The 23099-nt window shown below is 38.6% G+C and overlaps 1 protein-coding gene across 12 annotated transcripts in view; it reads right to left on the bottom strand.

The window, feature by feature from the left end:
• DLG2 (discs large MAGUK scaffold protein 2) overlaps window positions 1–23099 on the bottom strand; it is a 1040391-nt gene that overhangs the window by 632057 nt on the left and 385235 nt on the right. For 8 of the 12 annotated variants that reach the window (XM_056327218.1, XM_056327222.1, XM_056327223.1 and 5 more), the window contains one exon: window positions 7129–7209. The exons of the other annotated variants lie outside the window; for them this stretch is intronic. In XM_056327218.1, the coding sequence (XP_056183193.1) occupies window positions 7129–7209 (81 nt within the window). The remainder of the gene's footprint in view (window positions 1–7128; window positions 7210–23099) is intronic. 12 annotated transcript variants of the gene reach the window in all.

The raw sequence follows: 23099 nt of genomic DNA, 5'->3' as shown, positions 1-23099 counted from the left end.
GACTCCATGCAATAATTTAAGATTGTCTAATAACTTTTAAGATTGTCTAATAACTTTCAAGATTATAAAGATTACTGCTTTTTTGATTCTTTAGCCTTGGAAGCTCTGGGTCAGACTTTCAGAGTTGGGAAGCACTTGTAGCTCTCATGAATGCAGAGCTGCTTATCCAACCTAAGTTGATTTTATAACTAAATAATCAAAAAATCCCAGATGTTTCCACTAAGCAAGTTATAATGGAGGTAAGTGCAATTTTAGCCCCATCCAGAGTAAATTGCTAATAAAAAATAATTAGATAAAAAAAATAGTTTATTTATCACGAGCGGAAAAAAACTCAACCTCGCAATGAAGTTAAGAACGGTCTGATATTACAAGTTGACCACATAAGCTCGTCTATGAAAGAAAAGGAATGCAGACGGTGTATAATTAAAGCCCACCAGCTCTTAATTTTTACTGCCTAGGAATGAGATTGATTTCCTCTTCCTTAAAAAGGGCTGACTCCTTTAATGTAAGGCATCTTTCATCTAAGTTACCAATATACATCTCACCGTTTCCATGAGGCAGATGGTATAGGCACCACAGGATGCATGAACAGACGTCTTTTCCTCCGGGAGGAAATATGGAGTATATTCAGCAGTGCAGTGAGGTTAGGGCTTACTCCAGAAACCAGGGTTAGTGGATGGTCAGGACCACCCACCCATGTGCTCTACAGGAGGCTACGGGAACACAAATATTCAGCATTTTTGGGTTTGTTTCTCAAGAATGCAGGAAGTGCCTTCAGAAACTGCACAGCTACGCAGGTGCGTCCTGGAGCCCTCAAAATTGGGTGCTTGTACAGAAGGGGCTGTGAGACTGAAGTCACCATCATCTCAGAAAGTAGCTGTATCCAAGCTACCAGCCTCAGTGGCAAATCTTTACCTAATGTGATTTAAAATAACTGAACCCCATAGTTTTTAAAGTTTATGTAATGGAAGTGACAACTGACCCAGCACCACAGAATACAATTATAATTAAGAGGAGACTTTTCTGAAAAATGTCTGTGGTGCCTTGGGGAACAATGTAGGTCACAGCATCAATTAAAAGCAGAACAACCTCTTCATTGCCTCTGTAACATTTAACCCCGAACCATTTTGTTGCTGTAAATTAAACAATCCATGCTGCATTACATCACAGGAGTGAAAAAATCAAGAATTAACTAGTTTAAAAACTCATTTCAAGCTCCAGCACTCACTTCACCCCATGTAACATGGGTAAGTGATACAGAATACTGATGTTACCACTATTTGGCTCAGCTTCATTGAGTAAAAGTGTTATCTGTACTTTCAGTTTATATTATCTGGATATTAATATTAGACCTCTGCAGGAAAGTATCTGAGAATTTCTTAACTGAGGATTAAAATCAGCAGTTACCTTTGCTGCTGACTGCATAGGAGATGTAAGACTGCTCAAGATTTTAGGTAACTGGAAGTTTTGGTAACTGGAAGGTCTAGTGAACACTCTTCTGTGCAGGGAAGTGGAATATAGAAATAAATCACTTCAGATAAAATGTGTCTTCAGGGGCCACTACAGACAGTTTACCTAATTACTTTTCTAGGAGTATAAGAGATATCAATGATGATTGTTAATAGAAGCCACCCAACAATTTGAAGACTTTCACTTCGAAAGAATTGCCCACAAATAGCGTCCCTTTCTAATATCAATACATCTCTGTTTCTTAACAACAAAGAGAATTTCCAGTAGCATTTAAGCCAGAAGAAAGGTCTTTGGTAATAAAACCTCACAAATGTTGTCTACTTTTGTAAGTGTTCAACTAGAAATAGTGGGCAATATCTTGGATTTGTTTAAGTCTTCTGAAGTTTTATCATTTGCTTGAGTGAGAGGGAAATCACATTCTTCTGCTCAGCCTGTGATGTTGGAAGGTCAACTACACAGCGGTGATAAGCTGGAGTGCCTGAGCAATGTCTGACAAAGCCCATAAGAAAAACCACAGTAGAACATCAACTGATGCCACAAGAAAAGGGAAAATAAATGCATAAAGTGCACCTATCCAACTATCCTGCTACTCATGAGTAATTATAAATAACGAAAAGGTACTGTAGGCAAAATTAGACCTCCTAATACCCATGCAGTGTTTTCAGCACAAAAATTCTTCATGGAGAAACGAGTGAGTTCACAATTCTATAGGGATATGTAGGCAAGAGCAAAGACTCATTTCTAAAAAATTAGCAGGGGAAAAAGCTCAATAGCTATGTTAGTTAAGAAATATCTCCCTAAGAACACAAAGGAAATGGATCTGCACATCAGAGAAATTCCACTTAATACAACTAGGTTTTGAGACTTGAACTCTGCCTACATCCTCCACTGCATTTTTCACATTACAGTAAGGACCATGGGAGCTCAGTTCCCTTTTCCCAGTTGAAAGGTAATTATGCAAAGCATCTTAACTTCTGATGAGCCCTGTATCCATTGCTATAACATCTCAGTACCAGTGTTAAGGCCTGGAACTCCACTGTTGTAGGCTTTCAGTGAACCCACAACACAAAAACAGAGTGGCCAAGCTTCAGAGAGTTTCCATTCTGAGTTGATTCTGTTGAGAGACAACAGACATAAACCATTGCTCAACAGTACTCATCAGGATTTGGCCAAGGTCTTAGACGCCTCATTACCTAGCCATTGATTTTTTTTTAGATGTTAAGACAAACCAGACTTTGCTGGTGAATTGAACAAAAAGCATGAAAATCTTTCGGAAGTCTTCACAATTGAACAATGGGCCCTTCCATCCTTGCCTAACTGGAGAGGTGAGTCACTTTCTCCCAGTGAATGATATAGGGTAAGCAGGATGGGAATAAGAGAAGACAGTTTATTTTAGGTGCAAGTCAAAGCAGGGAACTAAAAAATAAATTTTATAATGGGGTGTAGTGGGGGGAGGAAAACAAAGCTGATTTTAAATATACTTTCACTCGGGGTTGATCAGCACACCTATAGACTTGCAGACTGAAGGGGTCTCGGTTTCTTCTGACCTCTAAATGTCCTAGAATGCTACAGTATGATAATGTCTCATTCACCACTGAGCATACATGTAATGGTTGTACAGTAATGAATTAGTTATATGTAAACCAGATAGAAAATGTCTAAAGACTCTTCAGGCACTATTGTGCTTCTTAAAACACTTCAAAAGAAAGGAAAATGTTATGTCTCTTTTACAGTCAGGAAAACAAAGGCAACGAAAACGAAGCAAGCTGCTGAAGGTGACTCAAGATAGCAGTTGCAAAGCCAGGAATTCAAACAACATATCTTGTCTAGAATCTCATTTTAAAGACCATCTAAACTTCAACCAGTTATATAAAATGTCACTGAGACGTAGATGGCAGACAGTCATGCAGCACTGAAACGTCACACCCTCCAAACCAAACCTTGCTGTTTTAAGCAAAATTTAGCTACTCCAGATTACAAGCCAATGAAGGAAAATTAATTCAGAAATCAATGATCTTGGAAAGATTCAAACTTCATTCTCCACATGTGTTGGCCATGAGATGGTTGTACTGAGCTTTTTATCTGGTCTATTATGAAGTTTGGGGAAAAAAAAGACTAAAAAGACATATCTCCAAAAAAAGCACAATACAGTGAACCGAAGTACCTCATAACATGTGACTTTTTTTTTTTTTTTTTTTTTTTTTCCTGGGACATTAATAACAGAAGTGTGGATGACAAATAATACAGGAGTCACTCATTTTTTGTGGGAAGCCTCTTCATGTAAGGGGACAACAGCAAAATTTCAAAAGGTAGCTGTGTATGGCATGCCTCATAGCTTCTGCATAGAGTCTGATTGATTCATGATTGCATTAAAATGCAAGCTGCAAATCTCAGGCCAAGGAAAATGTAAAATGAGAAAAGCAGCGCTAGCCTCTATTCATCCATGGGAAGAAAGTAAAAAGGAAGTAAATGCTCTCATTAGACCAAATAATACAGCTCCACATTTCTTCATTTGAAATACTGGCTGGGGAAGAAGGTGATAAACTGCATTAGTTATATGGGTTGAATCTCCCTCAACCATATCATCTAATCCCACATTCCTGTACTGAAGAAGTTTTTGCTGACGCTGCTGGAGAAAGGCACCTAAAAGATTCAGGGTTTAAGGCAGAAAGTATCACTAGATCATTGAGGTTAGCCTAATGTACTGCAGCACATAACACTGACAACAATAACTTGTCTTAACCTAAAGTGTGCCTATCTATTTCAGAAAAGCATCTAATCTGGAAAACATAACAAGATTGAGATCTACTACCTCCCTTGATAGCTTGTCCTATATTCTCACTGCTAGGAATGCCTGCCCAGCATTTGTTTGCTTTCACCATGGTAGGTATTCTGCTTTTCTCCACTACTCTGAAGAACCCTTTTATTCCCAGTGTCTCCATAGGAATACACTGTTGTTAAATCATATCTATCTCTGGAAGAATTTTTCTCCACCCTACTCTCTTTTCTGTCTTTTCATACATATTTAATATCTTTTAAAAGTATAGACTCCAAATCTTGGTGTGGTGTTTCCATAACCTTACTGGTTTTACGTACAAATCAAACCACTTCCTTATTCTCAACTTTCAGTCTTTTTTCAACATTCAAAGTTCATAGTACAAGCCCTGCTGAGTTGTCTGTTCTTTCTTCTGGAACATTCTCAGTGTCATTTATTTCCGCTGTAGGGGTCCCCCCTGTGTATGTCTAGCTGGTATTACTTCCTTCTAGCTGTGTAATACCTCTCTTCTAGGTAATAATGATTTTGTTGAAGTGGCCTCTGTTTACCAGGCTAGAATGCAACTGGCTTGTTCTGCCTGACTACTGTGCCCTCTTTTTTCCTACTTTTTCAATCCTTGCATCATCTGCAAATTTTGCACTCCAAGAATTCATGTTTCCTTCCAAATGATTTGTGAAAATAGTGAAATATGTTGTCCACATCCAATTCTAAATCACAGAAGACAATCCCTCAAAATTTCTGTGTAAAGGTCATTTCTCATTGACTCATACTTTGAGATGTCAGTTCTTAAGGAATACCATTTTGATAAAGTATACTGTTATGTATTTATACCAGGTACAATACAGAATTAAATCAAATGTCTTACAGAAGCCCAAACACCACCTAGGACCATTTATGAAGAAAAATCACATTCTGAAATGAAGTTTATCTAACACAATGGCTTTACTTCAAAACTATGCTGACTATCATTAATTTACTCCAACCATTAATTTATTCTTATGCTTGCTTTCTTAGCTAAATCCTCATTAATCTTTCCAATATTGTCTTCCAGGGCTGACATATAGCTAACCTGCTCTGCAACATTATTTGGGAAAAAAAAAAAGGTAAAAACAAAAGCATGGTACTCACACTCCATCTCTCTGGAATTTAAAATATATTCTAACAGATCTCTTCAGCCTCCTTTTTTAAGGCTCTTAGGTGAAAGTTATCAAGCAATAAGCCTTCTGTTTTACTTTTTTATCACTGGCAGATGTTGTTTAACATGCTTTTAAACACTCAGTGTGTTTGCATAGTAGGGACACTGGATCTTCTACCACCATATGGGCTTGTTAAGGAGCAAACAGCACTTCCCTCCTACTGTGTGCCACTCAGTATTGAAGAGGTATCAGAGTTTTGGTTCATCTTTACATGAATAAATGACACAATTAATTAAACAGTGATTGACGAGCTTCATTTCTTCTTTTAGATGTTACAAAAAAAAAAAAAAAAAACCAACAACAAAAAAAACCCAACCAAAAAAACAGCAAAAATCAGTTATGTGCATCCAATATAAACCAAGAAATAAGCTTCTTTAAACCTTTCTCAAAATCTTAGGAGGCAGAAATTGAGTGTTTGGATATATACTGTCAGAGTTCTTATCCATTATACTTGCTACTGATTCCTGCTGGGTTGCCACCTTAAGTGCCACATATTTTTGGCCCTTATGTTTAGGAAAATCACCTAGGCATGCTAAGCCATTATAAATTGATGTATATCTGGCAGAGAGCTGTGCAAGGGTCACTCAGAATTGTCATCTGCCCTATTTATCCCAGTGTCTTGTTAACTCTGAAATCAAAGGATAGCAATTTGGACATCAACAATATATCTTTAGACTACTTTGACCAGAAATATCCCATTAGTGTGCATTATCCTGATATCGTAAACTGCCTTCTTTTCCTCCTGAGACTTCAAAGGACTCAGCTGGCAAACAACCAAAATATCAAGTTTCTCACACATCTATTATCATAATGGCAGGAGGTCATACACTGAAAACTGAGAACACAAATGCAACATAAACTAAACTGCATATTTTGATAACAGAAATGTATGGAGGTTAGTATCCTAGTGCAATAGAGTCACCGGCACTTTTGGTTGATTTGGAGTTTCTTTGTACTGCGAGTTTCAATGACAACTCCTCTATTGAAAAAAAATGGATAAACCCCCCACCCCCTCAACAACAACAACAACAAAAAACAACAACCCCCAAGCAACTTCAACAATGCTCTTGTCTGTCAGGTTTTTCAGGTCCATGATAGCAGCACTATTCAACATAAATATACTTAGTCTTCCTGCCCTGTACCCCAGGTTGGTCCTGCCTGTTACACCTCAGAGACTGATTGGATCTCTGCTAGGCCAACAGACAATAAGAAGAAATTTCAAAAAGATGAATGTGACATTTTCCTGAGCACATGAGCTGTGTTATTTGACCATAAAGAACAGTGGAAAGAGACATAAAGACAATGGAAAGAGACAATCATTTTCAGGGCACAATCCACCTCCATCTAAAGGAGACAACCAAAACAGGTTGGAAGAACTGCATCCAGGAAGAGTCTCTCCATTGACTACCATAACAATATCATTGACTTGCATCAGGTGAGGCCAAATTCTTTTCCTCATCAGCCAGATTGTTTTCACTTTGATCAGTACCTAGCTGAGGCTTCTTATATGCCACAGCATCTTGTCAATTATTGAAGCATTTATACAAATATTTTGTTTAACTTGAAATGGGTGCTTTTGAGTCTAGGGCAGCATTGGTGAGAAAAATTGGCAAAACTATGAAGCAGCAATCCAGAAACTATTTCCTTTCCTCACTTATTTCTCACAGCTAAATTCACTACTCTCACCTGTGCATTAGTCCATTCCATTTCAGGAAAAGGTCCCAGCTGAAGGCCTCTACCTGTGGGATTTTCTTCCTCTTGGCCTTTCTGGAAGTACATAGAGACATCTACTCAGGACATGTTCCAAACTCAGATTTCTCATTGTGTTTGCATACCGTGCTTACTTCTGTGGTTTTGCTTCCCAGGTTGCTTTTAGGGGGCTGGGGGCTCATTTTTGCTATATCTGCTTTGGGAAATATCCTGGCATGCCATCTATTCCCCTTCAAGTTGAAAACTGGTGTTAATACATGTTGAATTGGCCAGAGGCTTTCTAACAAAAATGAAATGCCATTATATTATATAATATTCCAAATGTGAGTGCATATTATTGATTATAAATATCTATGGAATAGCTGTTTATTCTTCAAGGGAGAACAAGTAAGTTCTATATATATTATAGAATTAACACTGTACTACTATATTTAATTTTATTTTTAGTATGCAACATCTACCAATCTCAAGTAATTATTAGAAAATCAAGCAAAAAGGCTGTAAGGAATAAATAAATGTTCTCTTGACAGTCCACCCCTTTCTCGCTAAAATTAGAAATAACCCTGTTCCTTCTACATTTTAAAATCCACTCTAATTATCACTGTGAATTTGTGAAGTTTTAACAGAAAGAGACTATACATTTGCTTTTAATGAACATCAGGCTTCATTTTTTGTGAAACGGAAAATCTGCACTGAATTCAGGCTCCCACCTAGGCATGAGTCAACACCACCATAGAAAACACATGAGTTTTTAACAAATAACAGCAATGTGGAAGAGCCCTGTCAGCAAAGGGAGACGCGTTGCAAGGATCACAGGTTTTGTCAATAGCAAAACTACCATGTCTGTAGCTATGCATCCAATATTTTTTTTTTTTACAGAATGTTTAATTCCTAAGGTACTAAAAAGCATTTTTACAAAGGCCACATTCATTATGATGCATTTGTAATACTGATCCTCACCTTGCAGTAGATCACTTTAAAAACTTTTTGTTTCTGTATTGCTAAGGAATACAACTTTTAAAAAAGAACAAGGAGAAAAAAACCCACATTTTTTCACTCTCACCTGCAAGAGTAAGTCTTTTTTTAACACCACTAGGCTAACAAGTCATTCAGGGAAATCTTGAAACACTGTTGGTGTAAAGAGTGGCAACTAATGGTCAAAAAAAAAAGATGGTATAACATTTTTAAAGCTTTTAAAAAGTATATTCTAAGGAAAAGGGACTTCTAGCTCTGCTTAAAAGGATTACTGCTGTCATACAACAGTATTCTTAAGAACTGAGGATTATATTGATGCTGTCAAACTTCAGGCATTTAGGTTTTTCAGCTAGGAGAAGAGTCCGTGGAGACATGGGAAACTCCTGAGAATGGCTCAGGGCTTCAGTGCACTGAGACACCCTTTGGAGGTTGCATTCCCACCTCAGTGAACTGGAATGAATTGAGGTCTGAATATTCAATTGAGCTCATACGTAAAGGATTTTTATATGACAAAATCTAAAGTAACTTATTTTACAGTGTAATGTGTGGCTGCGGATTCCCATACATCAAGATGAAGCCTACCAGGAGCCACTGGGAGGCATTTAAAGGACAAGTCCACAAGGGCTTTGTGTTATTTTGGCCACAGCAATCTTCTGCATATATGTAGTTTAGTTCATGGATTTGGTTCTGGAGACTTTTGAAAAGAAACATGTGGTTTCATAAACACAGATGCAAGAAATGCTCCCAGAGCAGTAAGCACTGCTCTACCGGAGGAAAGATCAAATGCAAAAATTCAAAGTAAGGAACATCTACGTGGAGATCATTAACTGAGGCGGAGCCAAGAGTGAGTTTTGTTGCAAAATGGCCTTCCTTCAGAATATAAGTGATTGCTGTGTATAAGGAAATGGGTTATAATTATTGTGCTGTAATCATTGATGATAAGACACCAGCAGAACGTATCATTTTAGGGGCACTGCATTTTAAGATAGATACTGAAAAAGCCAAAGGAAATTTACAGGAGAGGAAAAAGAGTGATGATGGATTCAGAAAGCACAACCTAGGAAAGACTGAAAATGAGATATTACATGGGCATAGTGATCCGTTAGTCTCCACTGAGGACAGAATCCAGAGAAATCATCCTAAATTAGCTGCTCTGAAAAAAGCCTCTAACTGCTAGGGTGCTGAAACATTGAAACACATTCCTTCCAATCCTACATGCTATGAGTCCATAGCTTTCACCCCTGAAAAGTTTATTCCCTAGTAATTTCAGTAATTTTAGTGGAGCAGGATGATTAATAGCCAGCTAATAGCAAAAGGCACATTCCTCTCAGTTATTTCTTTAAAAAAAAAAAAAAGAAATATATATATATATATATATATACTCACTTTCAAAGTAAGATTGTATGAATGGCACCAAGTGGATACACAGTGTAGAAATGTAATTCTCATTGTAAAAAATAGGGTTTTGAATAAACTACTCAAATGCAAGTAAGGTAGCATTTATAAACAGCATTCTTCATAAGCATCATATTGTACGTCATGGATGTGACAATCTTAAAAGGGAGACTGAGTTTCCAAAACAGAGTGTATTAGATGCGCTGAAGTATCACTTTGTCTCTGGCTGCTACTTCAGAAGGCTATGGGTTTCCTTCAGTCATTTCTGACAGCCACATGCACATCTCGGATCTTGCAGGCCATCTAAAATACACTAGATGTCTATCTTAGACAACTGCCCTCACCCCAAATAGTAGTCTTTTTTTTTTTTTTTTCCTTTTAAGGAGATCTTTTATTTGCTAACAGACATTGTCATTGATACTAGTTATTATTGGGTATGGATATATAATTTAAATATGAACTTTTGGCATGTATTGTATAGAAAATCTCCTACTCTTTAATTAGAAAAAAAATATGTAAGTTTCAAACTACTTTAAATATTATGAACTATGACAACAGTTGTGATCCCTTGGGAGAACTCACTTGTAAAATAGCGAGTGTTTTACACAAGACCTAGAGACAAGTTTCAGTTTCTAAGTCATTTTCCACTTTTAGAAGGGCTTAAATACACCTATAGACTGGAAAGCTTTGTTAATCTGTGGATTAAGGTAGAATCAATTTAGTGCCATGGAAAAAAATAGCACATATTAAATACTAAGAAGTCCCTTGGTCCAGGAAAAATTACCTTCACACAAGAACATTATACAGTACCATGCAACGACCACACAAAGAAAAAGGAGGAAAATAAGGTTTTCTGTATAAAAAAAATCTTCATGAGGTGAAGAAGATCTCATGAAAATTACAACTACAAAGCTCCTATTAATCTTTGTAGAGGACATTGAAGTACTGCTATGCCAAGTAACAGTAACACAACACCAACATAGGGAGAAGAGATGTGTCAAGAAAATTGTGATCGTGTTTTTAAATAAAGCAATGAAAAATTGTTACACTTACAGGAACTTCAATATACCGAACAGTATCTGTGATCGCAGTTCTAAATTCAAGTCTGTTCCTTATGCCTATGATGTAATTACTAGATGAATTCTGTGGAATTTACAAATATGTAATTACTAGTCACTAAAATCGGCATTTAGCTTGAGGTTATACACTTTTGTGGCAAATAATTGCTTTTAAACTAAAAATTTCAATTATGTCAGGCAATGAAGGGAAGGCAAGTTTCAATGAAAAGCTCAAAAATGTATAGGAAGCTACAATTTCCTTTTAAAATTTGAGTCATTCTTCTTACCAACTTACAACAGAATAATAAACAGTTGATAGCACATTGGCAATAAGTCCAAAAATACTTTTAAAGCAGGCTTGTGAATGAAATGAAAATTCAGGAGCAGCAGATGGGTTTAACTGCTGTTAAATGTGGAGTGGTTTCCAAGAACATGTTGTATGTCATAATAAATAGCCGGAGACATAAAGTTTCCTGAGTAGTTTAAATCCTGAGCATCCAAGTTAAGTGAGGGCTTTCAAGCTTTGGCTCGCTGCAACATCGCCACATTTTACCCTCATCTACAGCAGCAAAAATGCTTGTTATTGACAATGTATGTCGGCAATGGTTGCAATTAAAGCAGCATTGAACACAGTTTCGCAAGCAGGCAGGTTTAACATGGGCTTTCTGAAACAAGAATAGTTCTTGGCTGTGCTTGCAGGTTAATCACATTCAGCACCAGCAAATTCATTGTCAGCAGTGGATAATTATGCTAGTGTACACAATGCCTCAGTTTGTGCATATGTTTTACATAATAACCATGTTACGAATTGCCTCCCTTTCTAATTCTTGATCTGGATGTGGGAATTGGGATGGCGTGCTGCATCTAGGATTTCTGCAGTCAGGATCTGACCACCTCCATGTCTCATGCCCTATTGGTTTGAAGCAAAAGTAAACTCCTGAAGGCCCAGGAAAACAGGCAGCAACTTCTCTGTTTGTACTTAAAGCAGTTCTGGCTTCATCTCCTAATCCACAAAAAAAATGGCTTTGTCAGGTGGCAGTTATGACCAAGTTAAAGCTTGTGCACTTGTTACCATGTATTGTTATATTTGAGTGACACAAATATTTGTGACATAGAATAAAATTGGAACTTTTAAAGCCACACAGCAATGTGCAGAGGCACAGATAAAGAAGGGTTCAAAAGAATGAGTACGACTGCCAAAGAAAAGAAATTTACATCAGGATTTAAGCCCAGAAAAAATCATTGCTGTTATCTCCTGTTAAGGCAATTGCTTCTGTAAAAACAAGGGGTTTGTAAGGGACTTGGAAAAGAGCATCACTGGGTCCAAAGAAGTCTCTGGAGTTTAGAGCAGACCTACACTTATTAACATATGTATCTGCTTGCATAGACGCATCAAGGATGATTCTGGTTAGTTAGTGTATAATATCAGTGTCTGCTTAATACTACCCTGGACGAGCTGCAGAGAAAGGCAGTAGTAGGGGAATAAACGTAAGAAAAGAAAGGTAGGGAACCGGTGAAAGAACTTTATCAGAGAAGAGAAGAGATGTCAGACCTTCATGTGGGTTACCAAGTATACGCTGGCTCTGTTGCTGACCTATTCCTTTTCATTGCTGCTCAAGAAAATCCTGTTTTCTAAACTATTACCCCATGAAACATTTCTTTTCCCAGTTAGTTATCTCCATGAAAACAAATTTTGATATAACTATTGCAAAAACACATCTCTAATCCTAGTATTACACTCCACTCATGTAACAGACAAAATTAAATTCAGTCTACAGATGCTGGTGTAGCATTCAGTGACCACTAGGTGACCAGGGGTCTTCTAAGAGATCTTTTTCATCCCTTGTCTAGTACTTTACTGTGAGGCTTAGAAACTAGAGATTACTCGTATCATCTGGGAAACTCAGCCATTCACGCAACAGTCCCCAAAGCATGCCTTTCATAAATAGTTAAATGCACCAGCTCTATACACTAACATACTTTTGGTCCAGTAAGTTACCTTAGCAGAGGAGTATAATTATTTTGGAGATTTCCAGAGCTGTTGCTTCTTTCCAATGTATCTCAACTGAAGTATCCTTGCTACTGCTGCCAAATGGATGTAAACCTACTCGGTTTGGTTGCTCCCTGCTCAAGTTGCTGCCTGTGCTGGTTAGTTCAACCGGCTGCAAGACTCTAACACCACTACTCCTGGAAATGGCCATATCACCCCCAAAAAGGGGGAGCTGAGTAACAGGCTCAAGCCTGGACCCTCACTGTCTTCACTGTTAGATGTTACTTGAACCCCTGGCTGGTTTGGGTTGCTGCAGCTAGGCTCCTTCCAGGCCAAAACTGCTCTAGAAGAGTTAAGTAGGGTGGGCATGAGCCAGACTGTGCAAACATAACTTCTGTTCAGCAGTGTCTAGACAGCCACTTTCTGCTATCAGAGATGCACATTACCATTTCCTGAAGTATGAGTATCCAGGACTGCAAACCGTATCAGCTATTTTGCTACATCTTTTCCTTTTCCCATTTGCAAGTCTCTGACTTCGGGGTGGGGTGGGGGTGGGGGGGTGGGGGTGGGGGTGTCAGGTCTAGTAATGCAAATATACTTGCTTTCAGGTTTCTATTAATCAGAGTTATCAGTGATGACAACTCCACTTCACTGGAGCCATCCTGTAATTTGAAAGTGCTGAATATGGATCACAGTCTGACTGATATTGTGGTAGGGGATTTGAGGGGGTTTTGTACATTATTTTCACCAGCTATTTAGACAGGGAATAAGAGATTACATGATTAAACCTAACCTTTATTGCAAAGTACTTAAACACAGGCTCAGTAAAGCGTGGTCTGTTTTCAGATATTTCTCAGCCAGTTGTACCAGCTACAGCAAAAATGGATTTGATACGCATGAGCTCCTCTTTCACAGGAGCATCTTCTGATAAAGTGAGGCTAGTCATCAAGCACAAATATATAGGTTTGTAGGATTCCACCCCCCACACACCCCCCACCCCTGAAAATTTAAACAAATAAAGGCCTTTTCTTCCCAGGCAGCCATTTTTTAACAATTAACATGAGCCTCTTTTGCATAAGGTAGGCTCACATATCCTGCCAGACTTCAGATCAGCAATGCTGCTCTTCAGCTGAAGCCAATTCAATACCTTTTGCACCCTCTCTCATGAGCTGCTCACTCTAAATGACCTTCATTTAATATCTTTTTCTGTAACATTTTGGAGATCATCTTTCTAATGCCCAACTCCTATCTGCTCCAGGCGTTCTTCCCAAAATTGGTAACAAGGGTTAAATACGCATCCCTGCCAAATGTAGTCATTTTCCAGCGTCTTACCTTGAATCTACTCTGGCAGTCTCTGTGCATGTCTCCTCTGAGACCAGACTGGTTATTAAATTCCAACATTAGGAAACAAATTGTAGCTCGGGACAATTTTTTCTACTAAACCTTTGCCAAACACATGAGAGACTTTGTCTACAACCAGCAGCTCTTGAACAGGATTATACTCAGTTCATGAATTATACACTTTAACAACAACAAACAAGTTCTTTATCTGTCAAAACCTGGATACTTCCCAAGCAGTTTTGGCAATTGGTCTGTGGTCAATATTAACTTAGATTAATTTCCCAGGAACAGAGGCATATTTGCACCCACAATCTAAAGTCTTCTTCTGTACTACAGCAGACTGTTCAGTCTTTATCACCTGTAATGCCAAAGCTATTTCCAGGCTTCACAGAATGGAATAAGAGAATTGAAAGAAACTTAGTATTTCAGTTATGAATATCATAAATTAAATAAGATTCTCTAATTCTCTCAGCTTCCCAAACTGTATAGTAAAATTAAAACATTAATGTCCCTCTCAAACAAACCACTTGTATTGAGGATATAGGTGTCAACATGGATCAATGTTATGATCTACCATTACTCCCCAAAAGCAAATATAACATTGAACATAACTTAATTCGGCTCTGACCCAGCAGCCCACTTTCTTCCAGAGAGTATCTGCTCATGGCTTTCTCAACCTTTCCAGGTCCTACTGCCTGTGAGGATATCACTGATATGCTTCCCAGTGAAACACTTTTGTTATCCACCACAATTCAAACAGCGATATAAGCAAAGAGTATCTTCCAGGGATGGAAAAAGCATAAATGTACTGTTTTTCTAAGGTGTCTGCTGATGCATCAAGCTCATAAAAACACCTGGCATAAATTTTTGCTGGAACAAAACCAGTTCTTTTCTGTTAGGTTTTTTGGGTTTTGTTTGTTTGTTTGTTTTTCTTACCAAAGCTAATAACTGTGCTTTCTCTGTCAGTCCTTAGGTTAAGGGACATTTTCCCAAATGGAGATCGGTTGGTCTCCACCATCTCTTCTGATGCTGCTGCAGAATATAACCATGCTCATCAGCTGAGATGAGGGTATTTATGCCATTTTAGTACCAGCGAGACCTGTTTGGCCTTCAGTTACCACTGGAGAAATGTACAGGTTTCCTATAGGTGTGGTGACATATCTACCACAGACATACTGGGGGATGTCTCAGATACCCTATGACACTTAAAATGCTGCTAAATGTCTGCGTTTGGGCAGGTTTACTACTCCTGGAGAATATTTTTCCAACCTCCACCCTGCTTCCTTCATTTTTAGGAATGCCACTGAGGAATGCAGCTGAGGAAAAGGAACTCCCATATTTTCTGCTAGTAAAAGAAGTATGTTTTCCTTAGCACCATTACAAGATGAGCGTCTTCCAAGGTGCAGAACATCCATCCCGTTAGTTCAATACCTCTTCAACGTGGGGTCTCCAAAATAAACTCTGCTTTTCAGAGACCTCTCTCCCTGTTTAGCTTTTGCTGGTGTGGCTATGCTTCTTTACTGGCAATAGGTGCAGCGTATAACTCTTTTACTATCAATAGCAAATTTACTATACAGTATTCAAGCCTGTACTTTTCTAACAATGAAAACAACTGTTTCTGGCAACATAATGGGGTGTGTGCCATGTCCAGCTTCATAAATGTCCCATTTACTTCAAGTTCAGTGGTGTATTTATCTCCTAATGAACTGCTGTTCCTTGCTCCTATGAGGATTCATCAGAGCAAAACATATTGTCGGCTCTTGCCAACTTTTGCAAAGCGATATAATCCATCCTCCTTCTCACATCTTTCCTTTTGTGACACCCAGTGGGTTGGCTTCTGTTAACTAACTGCTTCTGCAACTTTACATGCTTTTTGCTGCAGCCAGAGTTGTCATGCCATACGCTTGGCTCTTTTCTCTTACAGTGTTGAGGTTCTCGGTCAGGATATAATTGTCCACCCATTGAGCAGAGTCTGAACTTTGTCCCTCCTTTTGTTTGTCATATTTTTACATCTTTCCCTTTGGGAATCTTAGTGATGTTCCTGAGTTGTGTTTACCCTCCCAATCACAAGAGCTGTGTTGGGATGTGATTTGGGCACGATCAATCCCTCCTCTGCTATTTTCTGCTACAAGGCAGTTACGCAGGCTTGACGTGCTCTTGGAACAGATTCAGCTGAGTGACTGAGAGAAAATAACCACAGGGTGTATGTAATACAGAATATAGAGACAGCACATGTTCATGGAGCACACCGAGGATCGGCCATGTGGGGTGTGCAGGAGACTATGCTTACGTCTCAATGCACACGTAACCAACACCATCTCTCATCGGCAACTCAACCTCCAAGCAATGCCAAATGGCTCTTTACTCACATTTTCCTCAACCTTTTGTATATCTTATCAAAACAACTATTCATATTTCATGCTTACAGGGTAAAGAGCATTCCTCATCCTCCTTTAGTTCAGTTTTATAGTATTTTTGGCTGAGGCAAGAAAAGCTATTCAAATGTATCAAGGATTTCACTCCAGTGATTATGAGAAAAGAAGCTGCCCTTTGCTGCTATTCACTGCTTGCAAAACTAGACTGGTGTTTCTTTCATGGTCTTCCACCTTCCTGGAGGATTTCTGCCCTGGTGAGAGTGGCTTTGAAGTGTTTCACTCTCCTCCTCTGTGTATTTTCTCTGTTCCTTTTAACTCCTTTTATGAATCATGCTCAGCACTCCCTTATTTCTGACAGCGTTTGCACGAGGTCTCCTTTAGATTATTCCTGGTTTCAGCCAGCTGGGAATAACCAAAGAAATCTGGCATCACCTCCCATGACCCAGAGGCTGTGTCTTACTGACATGAACACAGAGGCACTCACTGGTGATCTCAGAGAGGACTGATCTAAAAGAGGTCTCTCATGAGGCTTGTCTCAAATATACCCTACTTGATTTAAAAGTTTAATTTCAAACCTGTCCTTCTAACAAAATACAGCTAATGTTACTACAAACAAAATAAAAGTAATTACGATGAAAGACATTTGGGGAGTATAACTATGCTGTACATTTGAGTGCCTTCAGGGGCATAAATGTACATTTTAGCTTTTGTGCTATATCCAAATAAAGAAAATATGCCGATTCAGAAATAATGTTGGCAGGAAAATTTTATGCTGTTTAATTTTAGCAGGATGCTAAGTTATTAGGCATTGACCTCATGACTCACAGGAAAAAATTGTGTATTTAAAGAACAGAAATAATTGCTTTACCTCAGTAGGTACAACTTTCCTACTTTTAAAGGAGAGTGACTGTTTAAAGACATTTCCAAATTTAATTGTTCTAACATTAAATCTCCCCCATGACAACAGAACAGAATTTTTATGAAGTTTCTTTCTTAATATTTCTGAATTCTCTTGATACGAATTTGTAGTGAGTTAATACTTATATCTGCTTTATGTACTCACAGCTCCTCAAAACAGTGAACTCTTCTTCTATCTTTACGTTTATATCTCTGGGATTTTAGAAGCCTGCAAATCTTCATATTACTCTGTGAATCTGCTCAGAATATATTTATACATACATTATGCCTATGTCATGTATATATAATGTTATCTCTTTTGACTTTATACAACAGCTCAGCAAGAATATGGTCATATTCAGTAGATGCAGGGATGTGTATTTATTTGTATAGGAAAAATTATACAGCCTCAGTTCTTCCTTTAAAGTATTAATCCTCTTTCTGAGGCACTACGCTGAAGAATTATGTCACTGAAAATAGAGTTACAGGGCAACCACAGGAAAAAAAAAAGAAACTGTAGTTTGGAAAAGTACTTTACATAATACTTGTAAAGCTCACTACCACGAACATGCCATTCACTGAATCTCATGACAGTAATAAAAATGAATAGTACCCTTTAACGCCTTCACCATTTAGACACATTTCACAAGAGTATAATATGTGGGGTTTTTTTACACAAAACTTTCCCTTATTCACTCTGCCTGCACAAAATAGCTCAAATTTCTTGCAGCTGTCAGTCTCTCCCCACAGCAACACTAAACCCCTCCCTCACCCTGATCATCAGTCCCCTTGCTCTACCAAGACCATTATTTATGAGAGTGATGGCTGGTGTGTACATTTTGGACAAATGGAACGTGGGTGAGGGGAGGCACAGAGATGAAGAGATTAAGGGAGTGTCTCATGGGAATGCCTCCTGGCAACATTATTCCCTCAGGTGATATGGGAGGACTAGAGACAGTTCTCCTACATCACCAGGCTACTGCATCCTCCATAATCCTTGATGGATAGGCAAATGATGCCTAACCCTTTAAAAAAACCAAAACTTTATGGGTGAAATTAACACTACAGGATTAAGTGCTAGTGTCAAAGTGCAACATGTAATCAAATGTTTGATTCTAGTGAGCTCACCGGAAAAAAAAAGGATGCCAATTTCACCTTAGTAGCTCTTGAGACTCATGACTGCAGGTTGTCTGTCACAATCATAGCTAAGCTTTAAAAATGATAAATGAGATTTATGACAAGATATGGATTGTTCAGGCATTATGTTTTAGCATGAATACTTATCAGACTGGTCGGAAATTCAGAATCTCCTCTACATTGCAACACTTGACTAGAGAAATAGCAAAAATAAATCACTTCTAAGATGAGATTTCTGGTCTGATTAACATCATCTTGATCAGCAATTCCTTAAATCACTCTGACCATGATCATGAATGATCCTATTTTATACAAACATATACACGCACATCCATTGCACACAGGAGACAGAGCTAAGGTTGCCATGGGAACTTCCAGATTTTTTTGCTCTGGTATAATTAAAATTACACAAGCTCAATGTTTTAATAATTTAGTTTTAACTTGTAATTAACTGTGTTAATGTTTTCTTTAGGTAAGAACTGAGTTATCTGATGGGTACAGCCCAATGCAGTAACTTCATTCAATATTTCCCAAACCTGGTTTTCTAAACAGTGGATATTTTAAACCGAAGTCACTGTGCAGGGATGACTATGGTATAGTATAGAAATAGCTGCGTTCAACCAGCTGCTTCAGTGGCTGATAAATTAGCCTCCACGGCAGCGATGAACCTAGCACAAACTGTGCGACTGGACTGTAGGCTGTGCCAGCTTTTGGCATAGGCTGATGCTGAGGGATGTAAAGAAGTAGAACACGCCTGGGACCCGATTCCTCCCCTCCACCAGCAGCCGTTGCCCCACACGCATTTCATCCACCATGGAGAGCACTAGCAGTCCTCAGCCTTGCTCCCCAGCGTTGCCCTCCACTCAGTCTTTCTTGGTTCATCCCTTTTCTTCTCCTATGCTCTTTCAGGCCAAGTCCCAACTTTGCCTGAGTGTTCAGAAAACTTGAGTTAGCTCTGAGTGCAGGAATGTGCTCAGGTTCCTCACTCTAAACTTAGGCTCTGGGTTTTCGGAAGAGGTGAACTACAAACCTCATTGATGTCAAGAACTGAAAGCATGCAGCAAATAGTCTTCCTCAACAAGTCTTCCCTCCAGATGAGAGCTTCTGTGTCTTAAAAAAATTGCATGAAAATACCAGAAAAGAATGGTCATTGGAGTCATCTGTCTTTTCAGTAAAGGGAAACTGAACCTTTTGGGCTACCAACCTCTAGAGCAAGACATGCTATTAAAAAAAAGCAGCAGCTTTTTCCTCCACTTTTGAACATGTTGCTTCCTCTAAAGACCTGGCCCTTGCAATAGGTTGTACACAAAACAGAGAATACTCACACTGTGCAAGCATTATTGATCAATTGCAGTAACGGTGCCACAACTGACCTCAAGAATATTAGCTTTTTACGGCTAATATCAGCAGTTGATATACAGGTCAGTGCTGCAGACATGGAAAATGTGCTTTCTGAAGAGTCAGCTGGTGTATTTGAGGGGAAAGGAACTGAGAAAAACCAAGTCTTTGGCACTGTAATGAAATGAGACCCTACCATCGAGGTCTTTATTGAGGAAGGAGTTTAGTTAAAAATTCAGTATGTCTCCTCCCTAAAGGAATAGCACTTAATACACGTTAAAATATAATTGTATAATTGGAACTCAAGTGTTTGGGTTATGTAAAAGGTGCTGTAGGCGTATCAGCTTAGACAGAGGTAATTAGATCTTGTATATTAACATTTTTCCCTTAAAGGAATAATCAGCAATATTTTTAGTAGTGGGGATACTTCAGCCCAGAAGCTTGGGGGAAAAAAGGTGTTGTTTGGAACTCCTCAATCAGCCCTGTGTTTGCTTTGTTCCTACCTCTGTCACTGACCAGACTTTAAGACTATTTTGGCAGTAGATTGCCCGCTTAATGCCACCCCAGCTGGGTGCCCACACATGGCGACACTGCTACTGCTTTTGGTACAACCAGTATAAAACTGAATCACCTGCAAGCATCAATCATGGCACTGAAAGTAGGACTAGATAGTAGCATTAAATAATACAATACTTGGCAGGTATATATAGTAACAGGTAATACACTGAAGCCACAAAAGAAGTCTGTGGCAGGGCCAGGAATAGAAGAAATCAGAGCTTTAATCTCTCCTTGAGGCAAGGGTTAACTTTTTATACAGACAACAGTAGAGCAACATATCACTGCTTAGCTCATTCAGCTTTAAGGATACAATAAAACCAAATATGTTTATTTACTCACAGTAAGTCCAATGACAATCAATGGCCCTACAGCTTTTGAGTATCCAATTGAAGCCCTTGAAAAATCAAGTGGACATACGGGAGGATAGGTTACTATATCATAGGAGGGAGATAGGAGAATGTCACTGATTTCTTGCATTTTCAAATACATTGCAAAGCTTTCTAGAGAAGAGAACCCATTTATTTTGAGAACGGTACATGGCATCTCTAGAAAGTGGAACAGCAGAGCACAGATTAAAGATGTCAATTTTAAAATGATTTTTTTTTTTTTTAAAGTTAAAAGAAGAGATGTACAGCTCCTCAAGCCAGGAAAAAAACCACATTCAGACAAAGCACCCATGTACAAGGGCTGCACCAGGTATTTTCTCATTTCATTAGCAATTCATGCTTGTCTTTTCAAATAGAAGAAAAACATCCCATAGAAGAAATCCCACGAGGAAACCCCAGATGTTAAGCTTCTCATTGAGAAGTTTGCAGCAAACGTTGGAATTCAACAAAAATCTCAAGTGAAATCAAGAGAAGGTTAATCCAAACTAGAAATATTTCCCCAGTTATGTCCATCCATGCAATGCCCACTGAAAAAACTCCCTATCTCTGTGCTGCTCATATGAAGCTTTCTAAGGAGTTTGAGAACAGTACAGATAACTTGTTTCTAGGTAAGTCAAAGTCTCTCTTGGTAAGCGAAGAGAAAAAAAAACCCTGCTTTTTGGCTTTGTTTGTAAAGTCTCAAAAGATCAGGACTTGTGGACTGAAAGAGCTGAGTAGCCTAAACAGAGCTGTCTCTCCAATGCTCACCTACACTGACATGAGAGGTCAGAAGAAGCAAGGAACGGTCACCAAGACCCATAAGACAAGCTCACCTGTCTTCCCTTAGTTTGACCCGCACCATGTACATGACAAAGAGGTGGACAGCACTTTTCCAGAGGCATTTTCAGCACGAATATCAAGCAGCAAAATTGAAGTTTGCCCTAAGGCTAGTGACTGGAGGTTTTCAATACATTTAATAAATGTTTTTGTTTTTTTTTTTTTTTAAGGCAGATATTCAGACCAAAAAAACCAGAGCAACAATTCCAGAGCTCCTTAAAAAAATTCAGAGCCTTTTTCACTTGTCAGTTTTTCAAGGTGCGTTTGTTCTAAAATGTGTTTTCCGTTGTGGGATTGTACCTGAAACTGATCTTGCAGACAGTAGCCAAGCACAACAGTGCACTTGGGAGAGGGGAACAGCAGCAAGCCGACGTGCCTCTGAGCAGTCTGCACTTTTCTTAGGGGTCAAGCAGGAGTTCAATGGCAAGCCGCTAAATGGTTGCTTGTACCAACCCTGCAGGCAAGTCCAATAGGTTATCTACAGCCAAAGCAGTGATGAAAACAGCTGTAGTTGGTAGCAAACATAGCCAGAAGGCCACCACCAACTGGAAACTGGTTGCTTCCAACCACAAAGCTCCCAAGTCCTCAGGTGTCTCTGCTCATGTTTATGGTGTTTATGTATGGTCTGGTGATAACACATAGAAAAAAATAAAAACAAAGTACTTTTGGGATCTCACCTGCTAACCTGTATATATGATGGATGCCTACAAGGTCCTTCTTTTCTGGAAGCAGCACTGTAACTTTAAACATCATTACATAGGCATGTGTTGGATGTAGAATTATTTCGCTCACACTGTAGGCTCAAGAACATTATGACGAAGGGCAGAAATTAACCTCACTTTCAAAGCTTGTCCTGCTACTGTTTCATTATTTTCTTATTCTTTGCAGTACACACTAGTCTTTTTGGGTGACAAGACACCATTCCATATTAGTCACACCAGGAAAATGAATTTTGTCTTGCAGCTGTTAAATGAAGATTATCAGAACTTTTATTCACATGCAGAAAATAACAATAGAATAGCTGAGGGCACCAAAAAAAAAATATTGCTGTGTTTACTGTAATTGGTCGCTTTTGCATGCCTTGACTTGTACTCAGAAAAGCATCTAATGCATTACTACATTAGTCCTCTTTAGTAAATTTTGTGCCAAAACTTGTTGGCTCTAAGTCCAACTAAAATCCAACAGATACCAGTGGACCACATGTAATGTTGTACTTTATACCTATTTGATGTTTTGTGAACATTTTGTCAAGCGAATCTAACCATGAGAGGAAAAGCAAGAGCAGCCTATCTTCTGGGGACTTCCAGCCTTTAAAAAGGCAGCAATATTTTCAGACCAAATAACTAAATTTATTTAGGTACCAACTCTGATGGAGGTCTGAGAAAATTTTGCACATAAGCATCTCAATACAAAGCCCTAACACTACTTTATGAAGTGAAACTACACCAAATGATAGACATCTTATTTAAGTGCTGTGTCTTGATATCAGACATTTAGGTGGTTTAGCCAAATCTGGAATTCCTAATACAGAGGTATTTCACTACAATATGCTTTATCAGTCTTCTGCATCAGCTTCTCACTGTCTAAGGGAATAAATTATGTAGGAAATTCAAAGCAGAATCTGCTCCTGTTCCCATTCTTGGATTAATTTAATTTTAGTTGCTCTTAATTCAAAGAGGTA

This window comes from Falco biarmicus, chromosome 2 (genome assembly GCF_023638135.1).
Source record: "Falco biarmicus isolate bFalBia1 chromosome 2, bFalBia1.pri, whole genome shotgun sequence".
Classification (NCBI taxonomy): Eukaryota; Metazoa; Chordata; class Aves; order Falconiformes; family Falconidae; genus Falco; species Falco biarmicus.
Note: the sequence above shows the minus strand (reverse complement) of the source record. Positions and strands in the feature narration are given on the sequence as shown.